The sequence below is a fragment of the Bos indicus x Bos taurus genome, chromosome 4 (genome assembly GCF_003369695.1).
Source record: "Bos indicus x Bos taurus breed Angus x Brahman F1 hybrid chromosome 4, Bos_hybrid_MaternalHap_v2.0, whole genome shotgun sequence".
In the NCBI taxonomy this organism is placed as follows: Eukaryota; Metazoa; Chordata; class Mammalia; order Artiodactyla; family Bovidae; genus Bos; species Bos indicus x Bos taurus.
This window is the reverse complement of record NC_040079.1, coordinates 38,776,857-38,789,683: the sequence shown is the minus strand read 5'-3', so window position 1 is coordinate 38,789,683 and position 12,827 is coordinate 38,776,857. Positions and strand designations below refer to the sequence as shown.

At 34.8% G+C, this 12,827-nt stretch overlaps 1 protein-coding gene across 4 annotated transcripts in view; it reads right to left on the bottom strand.

Moving 5' to 3' along the window:
- CDK13 (cyclin dependent kinase 13) overlaps positions 1–12,827 on the bottom strand; it is a 125,734-nt gene that overhangs the window by 15,542 nt on the left and 97,365 nt on the right. For all 4 annotated transcript variants that reach the window (XM_027539167.1, XM_027539170.1, XM_027539168.1 and 1 more), the window contains exons 8-10: positions 9,505–9,606; positions 9,335–9,412; positions 100–216 (exon numbers count right to left, since the gene is read on the bottom strand). In XM_027539167.1, the coding sequence (XP_027394968.1) occupies positions 100–216; positions 9,335–9,412; positions 9,505–9,606 (297 nt within the window). The remainder of the gene's footprint in view (positions 1–99; positions 217–9,334; positions 9,413–9,504; positions 9,607–12,827) is intronic.

Sequence of the window (12,827 nt, the reverse complement as noted above, 5' to 3'; positions counted from 1 at the left end):
CCTTAGGTCAACAGAGGCTAGAATTACATTTAGAATTCTAAAGAAGTAACTTTGTAAAAAAATCAATGCAATATGGATGTTTAAGCATCCCCTTCTTACAAAACAAATTCTTCTCTTAACTTTCGACGATATTGCTTCTTTGGTTTCATGGTGTTGAAATACGGTAGTTTGATTACATCAGGCCACACTGCAGGACATGGACTCCCACATATACGGCTAAACAACACATAAAAAGAAGTACATCAATATAAACTACATCGAAAAAATAATACATACAAATGCTATACAAAACAACTCCTTTTTAAATATACAAAAGCTGAAGTTCTGATATAATGTATAAAAGTTTCATTAAATATTTTTGTCATCCCAAATAAACTGTTTAAAGAATTTCTTTTCAGTGAATGCTTTTAACACTCTATAAACATTCCAATTTCTAGAAAGAAAACCTTCGTATTTGCAAAATCAAATCTTAAAGACACAGGTAATATTCAAAATATGTTGAGCATATTTTTAACCAAAATTTTAAAATTTTATACCAACTGAGGAACTAGAGTTTAGTATATGTATCCTCTGGTTTTGCAGGTACCTATCATTACCACTTCTCATTAATATAATGAAGCTTGCAATAACCGCAGAAAAGATTTCCTACACTGAAGACACTAACTAAACTGTATAGACTGCTGCTGAATTTGATCAACTAGAGAACACTAAAAGTCACATTCCTGAAACATGTTCTTCAATTTCAGTAGCACCTCTGATTTCAAGGTATTTAGAACTTTTAACTGCTTTACTCTCTGTATCTTGAAATCCCTCACTATTCTTATAGTAAGTCCTTCATAAACTAAAGAAATGCTGTTAACAGATAACTCTAGCTGGTAAACATTTTAAAATGCTTTGGTAGTATGTGCTTAACTCAAGTATACTGAATCTCAAGAATAAATGTGTATCTTATATAAAATTACCAGCTGACCTTCATATACAAAAAGAAAAGGTCCATGCATCACTGACTTAAAAGTAAAAATATTCTACACATAAATACATGTACTAAGGTACAGAAGCAAGTGACAACTAAAGTTGCCATTCTTCAGCAGACCTTAAGATACTACATTAGAAACATTTATACCAGATGATGAGAGCATTTTTAAAGCTGTGTCACTGAAACTGCATTTTGTTTCAATACAGTTTATGATTTTTGTAAATCCAAGCTTTTAAGATCTTACTCTTCAATATGCCTATCTCTTCTTCCTTTCAACCTCATTCTCACAACCTCCTCAAAAGGAGAGAAGGCCAAACTCAGGAGCATGGTTCTCTATGATCGGGTCCCAAACTGTCTTCCTCATTCTCATCTTTCAACTCATCTCTCCACAGGCCAACCACTCCTCCATGTCTTTGTTCATACTCCTTCTTCCTAGATTCTACCTAGCTGAATCCTTTTCACTCCTGAAGATGCACATCAAAAGTAATCTATTTACAATGTTTTCTGTATCCTCGCTGCCCAGAATAGTCACTTTCTACATGCTCCTGATATCTTTTTATTTCTATTTATTTTAAAAGTAATCTGTTTATTTTCTGTATCCTCGCTGTCCAGAATAGTCACTTTCTACATGCTCCTGATTTCTTTTGACCCTATTTCATCCTGCTTTACATGTTAGTTGTTTACATGACTTTATCTTACTAAATTATGGTAAGAGAATCACTCTTGCACTTTCATATATTACATAAATATAAATAATCAATCCCTTGCAGATTGATCTGCACCATAATAGAATTATAAAGTACACTGGAATAAAGAAAATGAAAGATACTTTAAACTACAGAAATATAAGAAAATGTACTTGAGTTAGAGAAGAGATACAGACTTTTGCCTACAACTCAAAGGATAAGTAAACAATAAACAGGAAAGGGAATAAGAGAAATATGTTACTGGCAAAGGTTAATGCACAGGCAAAGTCATGACAATAGCAAAGTATAACATTCGGGAGGCAGATCAACGAAAGTGGTATAGGTGGAGTTTGGGGCTACAGAGGTTTATTTGGAAACACAGACAGGGGTCACACAACAGTCTTATGAGGCAGCCTGCCTAACTACAATGAAGACAGACTTTGAAAACAAACTTTAGACCTAAACGCTATCTGTGTGATATTGGTGAAACTGTGCTGCTTAGAATCTGTTGCTCTTTTGTAAAATGGAGATTCATTTTATTTCAGAGCTGTGAAAGTAAATGATCCAGTATCTGGCTCATTAATAGCCTTATAATAGAAATCAGCTTCATTATCTCATACCTAAAGACTTCTATTTTATATATTCTGGGAAGATAGTTGACTGGGAAAGTTATCTAACTGGGAGCAGCATACAGGATGGAATACACATTCTAAGATAAGGAAAAATTTTAGAAATTAGGAAAGTAGACATGACAGCAACTGATAACTGCATTTTAGCAAAATCAGTGTCTGATAATCAATTAGCTATCCCTAAATCATTTCTGAAGACATTCTGAAATTCATCATATGCTAAATCCCTAAATATCTGAGATCTGTTATGGGAATCTATTTTGATCTGATTTATCTATTCTGATGTCAATATCACATGAAAGCTTTACATTTTTCTTAAGACAACCCCCCCTATGTACTCATTCCTCTAATTATCCTTTTCAGGATTTCCATACAGATGAATTGTAGAATCAATACCGTCACATTTCAAAAGAGAATCCTGTTGGGATTCAACACAGCTGCTCTGGATTAAAGAACTGTGATGTTTACAAAGCTTAATGTTTCAATTTTTATATTTCCTTTGGTTTTATACATGCATATCTCATTTTATTACACTTTACATTTTTTTATTTAAACAAATTTCAAGTTTGTGATAAGCTTGTGTCAGCAAGTCTACTGACACCATTTTTCCAACAGCATTTACTCACTTCATGTCTCTGCAATCACATTCTGGTAATTCTCACAGTATCTCAAATCCTCCTTCACAAGAAGTTCACAACTTGCTCAAGGCTCAAACGATGGTAGGCACTTTTAGCAATATAGTATTTTAAAATTAGGGCATATATACATAATACTATTGCATATCTAACAGACTATAGTGCAAATGTAACTTCATATGCATTGGGAAACCAAATCATCTGTGAGTCACTTTATTGTGATACTCACTTTATCGTGATAGTCTATAACCAAACCTGCAATAGCTCCAAAGTTTACTTGTATAAAGTTTTTCAATTAGATCTTGTGTTTCTTTTTATGGGGTTTAGTGCCATTTTTTGAATTTGTTCCTATCCCTATTATATTTCCTAAGCAATAATTAGAAGAGTTTTGTTAAAGGAAATGGTCAAAATGTGGCAAAAATTTTTTTAGAATGCCATCTGAGATCCTACGGTGCCTAATAGTTTTTTTAAACAGTTGTTTATTTGAGGCTTTCCAGGTCTATTATCATCACCTATAATCTGAATACATCTGTTATTTTTTCAAATATGTATTCTTCTTTATCATTATGATATGCTACATTATGTGGTAATTTCCAAAAAATGTTAAAATGCTAATGATGCTACACAATATTTGGTAATTTTTTGGTTTCTAATTTTAATGAGAGTACGTTATTGTTTACCAGTGGGAAGAATGAGAACTTCTGGTTTGAGAAATACAACACATGGTAAAGATAGTAACAGAGAGATACAAATTCACACATACCTCCTGCTAAGCATTAATTTATTCCTTTTTACTTTGGGTTTAATTGTTGTGACTTTCAAATTTCAAAAGAATGCTTCTTTAGTTCTATCAGTTTGATTTTTAGAAACTCTATTGTAGCCATCATCTGCATTTTTTGACTTGGGTTACTAATACCATGAATTATATTAAGAGATCTTCTAATACCTAGTCATCCATACATTCAAAGGAACTTCCCTGGTGGCTCAGATGGTAAAAGCATCTGCCTACAATGCGGGAGACTTGGGTTTGATCACTGGGTTGGGAAGATCCCCTGGAGAAGGAAATGGCAGCCTACTCCAGTATTGTTGCCTGGAAAATCCCATGGACAGAGGAGCCTGGCAGGCTGCAGTCCATGGGTCGCAAAGAGTCAGACACGACTGAGCAACTTCACTTTCACTTTCAATCAAAGTACAAGTTTTTAGCGTAATGCTGTATTCTACTTTTTAATTGGTCTACACCAGCAGTTTGCAAAAATGGGGTTCCCTAGACCCTTCAGGTGTCTGGTAGATCAAAGATACTTTTAAAACATTATTTACACTTTTCAATGTGTTGACTTTGCACTGATAGTATTAAGCCAATGGTATAAAACACTGGCACTTTAGCATGACTTGAGCCAGAGATGCCAGACTATTAGAAGTACATACTCATCAATACCACTTGATGGGGTGGGGAGGGTTGTCACTCAAGAATGCACTTGTTGAAGCAGGAAAAATTATTGTTATTAAATCCTTATACTTGAGTATGTATCTTATTAATATTCTTAGTAATGAAAGAGAAGATACTCATAAAGCACTTCTGCTGCACAAAAAAGTGACGATCTCTTAAGAAGCACTTGTACAATAATTGAGTTGCAACCTGCTGCTTTTCTCATGAGCCACCATTTTTACCTACAAAAAGAACTATCAATCTATGGTCATTGACTTGGGTATCTGCCAGACATTTTCTTATACAGGAATGAAGTCAGCTTGTTACTTCAAGGAAGACAACTGCAGTGTTGTCAATTATAAAATTCAAGTTTTCAGGAGAAAAGTCAAGAATACTGAAAGACTTACGTCTGCACTGTAAACTTAAAAGCTTCAAAATAAATACCTAAAGGCTTTTCTAATGAGATTAGTGTCATAACAAGAACTATAAAATGAAATGTTACATTTAGAAGATCTGCTCAATTCAGTGATCCAATATAGATTAAGTGACCCACACATAATGTTACAAAATCATCACGGGTAAAAGACCTATTCAGAGTGTAAGATACACCAATCTGTGGTTACAGACTGAATATTTAAATAACCTGCTTTAAAAAAAAACTGCCACTCACTGCAGTTTCAAGGAAGAATGAATATGTACACTTATTTGAAAAGACTACTGAAAACATCATATCACAGATGTTTATCCATATGTTTATTAAGCCAAACATGCAAAATTTATAAAAATGTAAAAACAATCTTATTCATTTCACCATTTATCTTAGTTTGGAAAAATATAAACTTTTTACAATTAAAATATTATGCTAACATATTGTTTTAAAAAGAATTAATAAATATTTTTAATTCTCAGTTTTAAATTTCAATACATTCCATCAACATAAACAAGCTCCTGGGATTTTTCACAATGTCTAACAGTGTAAAGAAGTTCTGAGACCAAAAAGATTAAGAAGTACAAGTCTACAGAATTCTTTATGCTACTGATTTATAAAAGTACACATGCTTCACTTTTTAAAATATGCAAATGTTCCCTCATTTCCAATATTCTGGAACAACCAAAGCCTATGCCTTTAAAGTTTTAAAAATTTTACCTGTGTGACCTGAGGCTTTGTGTATGTGTAGGGCAGGAGAGAGGGTAGATTCTTTTCATTCCAAATCTACTTTCTTCCATGATTAGTTTTTTATTCCCTAAGCAATATACATTGTGTGATATAAGGTTCTTTCACTGGCTGCCAGAACACCTAAGAGTTAAAAGTGTGACTCTCATGTAGAAACATTTTTGCCCTCGTTTATCCCTTTTTTGTCCCCACCTATGTTTTTCACTCTCTTTGCCATTACTTTTCAATTCAAGCCACTTATCACAGAATTTTTGTAATCTGCCTAAAACATTTTCTGGAATCAGGTGAAGTACAAATAACTTGACCACTACAGTGTAAAGCTTTTTAAGACAGATTCTGATTAGTATTACTATCCTTAATACATTTATATGTATTTGTTCAATGCAGACCCCAGAACTCATCATTCCTGAGGCTTCAGACTGGGGAAACATTCCAACATTACTGCAAGTAAGATAAGGGAACGAGTATGTATTAGCAAACTTACATTTATTTAATTTTTATAATCCTAAGCATATTTGTCCTGTTTTACTTGTGAAGAAAGAAACTTACAGATTATGGAACTTACCCTAAGTCACAAGAGCAGGAAGTAGCTGAGATGGCATTAGCACCAAGGATTGCATCATTCCAAAGCCCACCCCTTTCAATATATTCTGCTGCCTTCTTCAAATCAAGGAGACATGTCTCTTTTACCAGAAATGTCCCCTTTTCTTCATGTTTTAAAAATAATTAATGCTATAAAATCAAACTTGAAGCATTTTTTCATAATATAAATATTTGATATCTTACCAAAACCTAAAGACATTTTGAAATACATAAAGTAGAAAATAGTCCCCTCCCTAACCCCCTCACAAGCCCATGTTCAGATTAACAGATCCAGACTCTTCTGATATGTTTAATTTGTCTCCTGTATATGGGATCAAACCAATCACAGTTTCTGTAAAATTTATCTTCTCGTGTGACAATGTTGCATCTCCATGTCAGGATCTCCAGATCTACTACCTCCTTTTTAATAACTGCAAAGTATGCCACTAACGGAATGAACTTTCTGTTTCCCATTAATTGACCTAACATGTTCACAAGATAATCCAAACACACTCACGTCTGAAGATCATGACTTCTCTGTTGACTCAAATCTCTACTCAAATGATACCTCATGAAATTTTCTCTGGTACCATATACACACTACCTTCTATTGCTTTCTACCCCCTTACACTTATCACCACCTGATACATTTTATTCTTTGTTTTCTTTCTGTCTCCCCCAACAAGAAAGCAGAAAAGGATGTGTGCCAGTTACTAGGCACTGGAGATACAATCCCCACCTCTGCTGTATCAGTACCTAGTAACTGGTACATAAGCAGCACTCAATAAATACTGTTGAATTAACTCCTTGATTTGAAATGTCCTCTGTATTATATTTTAAGGTCCATATGAACTTTCTTTACTTCTGAATTTACCATATAATTCCACTGATTCATCTATGGTATCTTGTGCCAGCACAAAATAGTTTTAGTTACTAAAATTTGGTTTTAACATATGATATGCCAAATTGTCCCTCTTTTTAAAAAAATTTTCCTGGTTACTTTCAGGTTCATCCCTCCAGATAAAATCAATCAGTATTCAAAAAACATCCTCTGAAATTCTCATTAGGACTATAATGACTACTAGAGGATGAACTGCCATCTTAAAAAAAAAAAAAGGAAAGCTTCCTAGCCAAAAATAAGATATGCCTCTCCAACACTTACTCAAATCTTCTTTAACATTGTAGGTGAAACTGGTTAATATTTGTAAATAATCTTTAAAAGCTATTTCTTTTAAGCTATTTCTTTCAGAATATATGTATTAGTATATATACCTCTATTGAGTTCACTTTTCTAATACTACCAGTTAACTTATCAGTGCCTCTAAAACACTCTTAAAATAATAATACCACAAGTTAACTTTTTCTAATTCTTATCTTTGCTTCTAGTATTTTACCACTAAACATGATTTATTCAATTTGTGATACATACTTTTATCACAGTAAAAAAATATGCCTCTATACTTAATTAGGAGTTTATAATTTCAGCAAATGTCTATTCAACAGCTATTAAGATAAACACACTATTTTTTGTCTGTTAAAATGATGAATTATAATAAAGGAATACCTAAAGATAAAACATTCTTGTATTTTTAGGATGACCCTACTTGACTCTGTAATTTTTAATAAAACATTAGATACCACAGGCTAATCAGTTCTTTTAGAATTTTTATATTAATGTCCTGTAGAAATTACTCAGACTTTCTTCATTAACTTTTGGTGTTTGTGTCATAGTAACTAAAAGCTCCAGGAAGTTTTATTTCCCACATAGTATAGAGAATGAATAGCTTCTAAGACAAAACTACTTAGATTCAAATCTCAATTTTGCCACTTGCTAGTTTAGTTGTATGACTTTGAACAAATTCTTCACCTCTATAAAGTTCAGTTTTCTTAATTATAAAGACAAGACACAACTGAAGTAATTCAGGTGAATTCTTAGAACAATATTTGCATCATGTATAAACTAAATAAATAGCAACATCATTGATAGAAGCCTAGTATGCAATCCAATTAGGAACAATATTTGGCTAATAGAAAAAAATGGGTTAGAAGAAATCACTACCAAAAGAAAAAGAAAGGTACACAGATACATGATTTAAACATTTTATTTTAACTAAAAACATATAAATGTATATTTCCCAATGTTCTGACACAGAGCCATGGCCTTCTCTTTTAAGAGAGGATTCACTGAATGGGGTTCTACATTAGCTTTCTTGCACAAACCACAGCCATAACATATCATCAAGAATTCTAAGCCATCTGATTATTGAATTATTCTAAATTTGTAAGACTTTTCTTTCTTATAGTACCCTGCACATACCTAAATAATTTAATAGCAATGTTGTTAAGTCTTTGCAAAGCACATCTGTCCATAATTGAACAACATATGTACAATAATAGAATATTTGTATACAAAACTGGAAACAACTCCCTCTTGGTCATTGTACTCTTCAACTGCTGGAATAAATACATAGTCTTAAGAAGAGAGTGTTAAGCTACTAACTGCAAATATTCAGTGCGCTATGTTATCAAGCTAGTAGTATTTACAGATGGAATGGAGAGCACTAATGAGTCCACTAAGTCTGCTAAAGGGAAAACTGATAGTATATGGGTATTTTTGTGTCTCATACTAATCTTTCCTAAAAATTCTCAGCCATATTTTCAAACACTCATCCAAATCTTACAAGTTGCGAATTAATATTACTATAAATAAGAAAACCAAAGCTGTTTTTTTTTAATTTATTTAAAATATTAGATGAAGAGAAAGATGACTACCCTATGACCAAGGTCCTACAATAGGCTTCAAATAATGAAGACATATGCTAGTGAGTACATGAATGTATTTCAGTGTGTGCATACATATACAGATACATATAAACATGTATGCATATACGTATATAAAAGAGTATTTCTTTCTAATATCCCCAAACATTAATTCTTCCATATGCCACACTCTGAAAAACAGAATCTACCATTCATTCTCTCCTCCTTCATATTTACTCCTCCTTCCCAGTCTTATTTTTAGGGCCTCGAACATGTTAATTTAACCACAAAACATTTATGGACTTTAAGATCCTTAATTTTACTAGAACAATCATCAGAGTGCCTGTAACATAGTCTCTCCTCCTTTCAGCACTCACTTATCTTTAAATAGAAACGTGATGTTTGCCTAGAAACATAAGCCTGAAAATTTTTTAATTTCCTACAGATATTACAATCACAAGCTTACCTTATTAATTCTAGTTGTGCAAGCTCCTGATTTGCTTGAAATATAGGTTTTTTAGTGAAGAGTTCACCAAGGATACATCTAACAGGAAAAAACAACCATGATTATCAAAAGGTATGATTTCACTTAATTATCAAAAGTTTCAAATTAATTATTCAGGAAATCTATCTTACCCACAGCTCCACACATCGATAGCTGGTGTATACCTTTCTTCTCCCAGCAGCAGTTCAGGTGGACGGTACCACAAAGTGATGACTTTGTTTGTATATGGCCGACTAAAAAACAGAGAAAGCACTCTTTAGACTTAATATGTGTTAGAATAAGAGAAATTCTCTTTGTTGGTGCTGCTGTTTACTCATTAAGTTGTGTCCAGTTCTTGCAACCCCATGGACTGGAGACGGCCAGGCTCCTCTGTCCATGGAATTCTCCAAGCAAGAATACTGGAGTTGCCATTTCCTTCTCCAGGGAATCTTCTCAGTCTCTTCCCAAGGATCGAGCCTGCAATTCCTACATTAACAGGTGGATTCTTTACCACTGGACCACCAGGGAAGCCCCTGAAATTCTCTTAAGAAATATTATTTGGCCAATCAAAACCATCCTACAATCCTAACTAAAACCATTTTCATCTGCCTGCGTACATGCTATGACATCTAACATAGGATCATAAAATAGATCCGAAAGCAATGTAATTAACTGAAAAATTCAGTCAAGTATTAAAAAAAAAAGTCACCTTGTTTTAACTGTAATATGGTCAAAGAAAGATCTATATATCAACATAACTGTTGGCAGATTGATCTTCATCAAATCTGGCAAATTACTAATGTGTGGCAAGATACAGTTCAAACTGTAACCACCTAACAAAGTTTTCAACTGGGCATACTTTCCATTGACAATATTTTATTTATTTTAACCCATTTTAGTATGTGAATAGAAAGTACAGACAGGTAAACTGTAGTTGAGTTCAGTTCAGTCGGTCAGTCATGTCCAACTCTTTATGACCACACCGACTACAGCACACCAAGCTTCCCTGTCCATCACCAACTCCTGGAGTTTGCTCAAACCCATGTCCATTGAGTCGGTGATGCCATCCAACCATTTCATCCTCTGTCGTCCCCTTCTCCTCCTGCCTTCAATCTTTCCCAGCATCAGGGTCTTTTCCAATAAGTCAGTACTTTACATCAAGTGGCCAGAGTACTGGAGTTTCAGCTTCGGCATCAGTCCTTCCAATGAATATTCAGGACTGATTTCCTTTAGGATGGACTGGTTGGATCTCCTTGCAGTCCAAGTGACTCAAGAGCCTTCTCCAACACCACAATTCAAAAGCATCAATTCTTCAGCACTCAGCTTTGTTTATGATCCAACTCATACATCCATACATGACTACTAGAAAAACCATAGCTTTGACTGGGTGGACCATTATTGGCAAAGCATTTATAATATGCTGTCTAGGTTTCTCAGATTTTCTACCAAGGAACAAGTGTCTTTTAAAATTTCATGGCTGCAGTCACCATCTGCAGTGATTTTGGAGCCCAAGAAAACAAAGTCTCTCACTGCATCCACTGTTTCCCCATCTATTTGCCATGAAGTGATGGCACCAGATACCGTGATCTTAGTTTTTTGAATATGGAGTTTAAAGCCAACTTTTTCACTCTTTCGCTTTCATCAAGAGGCTCTTTAGTTCATCTTCGCTTTCTGCCATAAGAGCAGTGTCATCTACGTATCTGAGGTTATTGATATTTCTCCCAGCAATCTTGATTCCAGCTTGTTGCTTCATCCAGGCCAGCATTTCACATGATGTACTCTGCATATAATTTAAATAAAACAGGGGACATATACATCCTTGATGTAATTCTTTCTCAGTTCACAACCAGTCTGTTGTTCCATGTCCGGTTCTAACTGGTGCTTCTTGACCTGCATACAGATTTCTCAGGAGGTAGGTCAGGTGGTCTGGTATTCCCACCTCTTTAAGAATTTTCCATAGTTTGTTGGATCCACACAGTCAAAGGCTTTGGCATAGTCAAATAAAGCAGAAGTAGATGTTTTTCTGGAACTCTCTTGCTTTTTCTATGATCCAATGGATATTGGCAATTTGATCTCTGGTTCCTCTGCCTTTTCTAAATCCAGTTTGAACATCTGGAAGTTATGGTTCATGTACTGTTGAAGCCTGGCTTGGAGAATTTTGAGCATTACTTCACTAGTGTGTGAAATGAGCGTCATTGTGCAGTAGTTTGAACATTCTTTGGCACTGCCCTTCTTTGGGATTGGAATGAAAACTGACCTTTTCCAGTCCTGCAGCCACTGCTGAGTTTTCCAAATTTGCTGGCATATTGAATGCAGCACTTTCATGGCATCATCTTTTAGTATTTGAAATAGCTCAACTGGAATTCCATCACCTCCACTAGCTTTGTTCGTAGTGATGCTTCCTAAGGCCCACTTGACTTCACATTCCAGGATATCTGGTTCTAGGTGAGTGATCACACCATCGTGGTTATCTGGGTCATTTCTGTGTATTCCTGCCACCTGTTCTTAATCTCTTCTGCTTCTGTTAGGTCCATACAATTTCTGTCCTCTACTGTGCTCATCTTTGCAAGAAATGTTCCCTTGGGATCTCTAGTTTTCTTGAAGAGATATCTAGTCTTTCCCATTCTATTGTTTTCCTCTATTTCTTTGCACTGATCACTAAGGAAGGCTTTCTTATCTGTCCTTGCTATTCTTTGGAACTCTGCATTCAGATGGGTATATCTTTCCTTTTCTCTTTTGCCTTTAGCATCTCTTCTTTTCACAGCTATTTGTAAGGCCTCTTCAGACAACCGTTTTGCCATTTTGCATTTCTTTTTTGGGGGGATGATCTTGATCACTGTTCTCCTGTACAATGTCACGAACCTCCAGTTCTTCAGGCTCTCTATCAAATCTAATCCCTTGAATCTATCTGTCACTTCCACTGTATAATGGTAAGGGATTTGATTTAGATTATACCTGAATGGTCTAATGGTTTTCCCTACTTTCTTCAATTTATGTATGAATTTGGCAATAAGGAGTTCATGATCTCAGCTACAGTCAGCTCCTCGTCTTGTTTTTGCTGACTGTACAGAGCTTCTCCATCTTCGGCTGCAAAGAATATAATCAATCTGATTTCAGTATTGACAATCTGCTGATGTCCATGTGTAGAGTCGTCTCTTGTATTGTTGGTAAGGGGTGTTCTCCTATGACCAGTGTGTTCTCTTGGCAAAACTCTGTTAGCCTTTGCTCTGTTTCATTTTGTACTCCAAGGCTAAACCTGCCTGTTAACTCCAGGTATCTCTTGACTTCCTACTTTTGCATTCCAGTCCCCTATGATGAAAAAAACATCTTTTTTGGGTGTTAGTTCTAGAAGGTCTTGTAGGTCTTCAAAAACTGTTCAACTTCAGCTTATTCGGCATTAGTGGTTGGAGCATACACTTGGATTACTGTGACACTGAATGGCTTGCTTTGGAAATGAAGAGACATCATTCTGTCA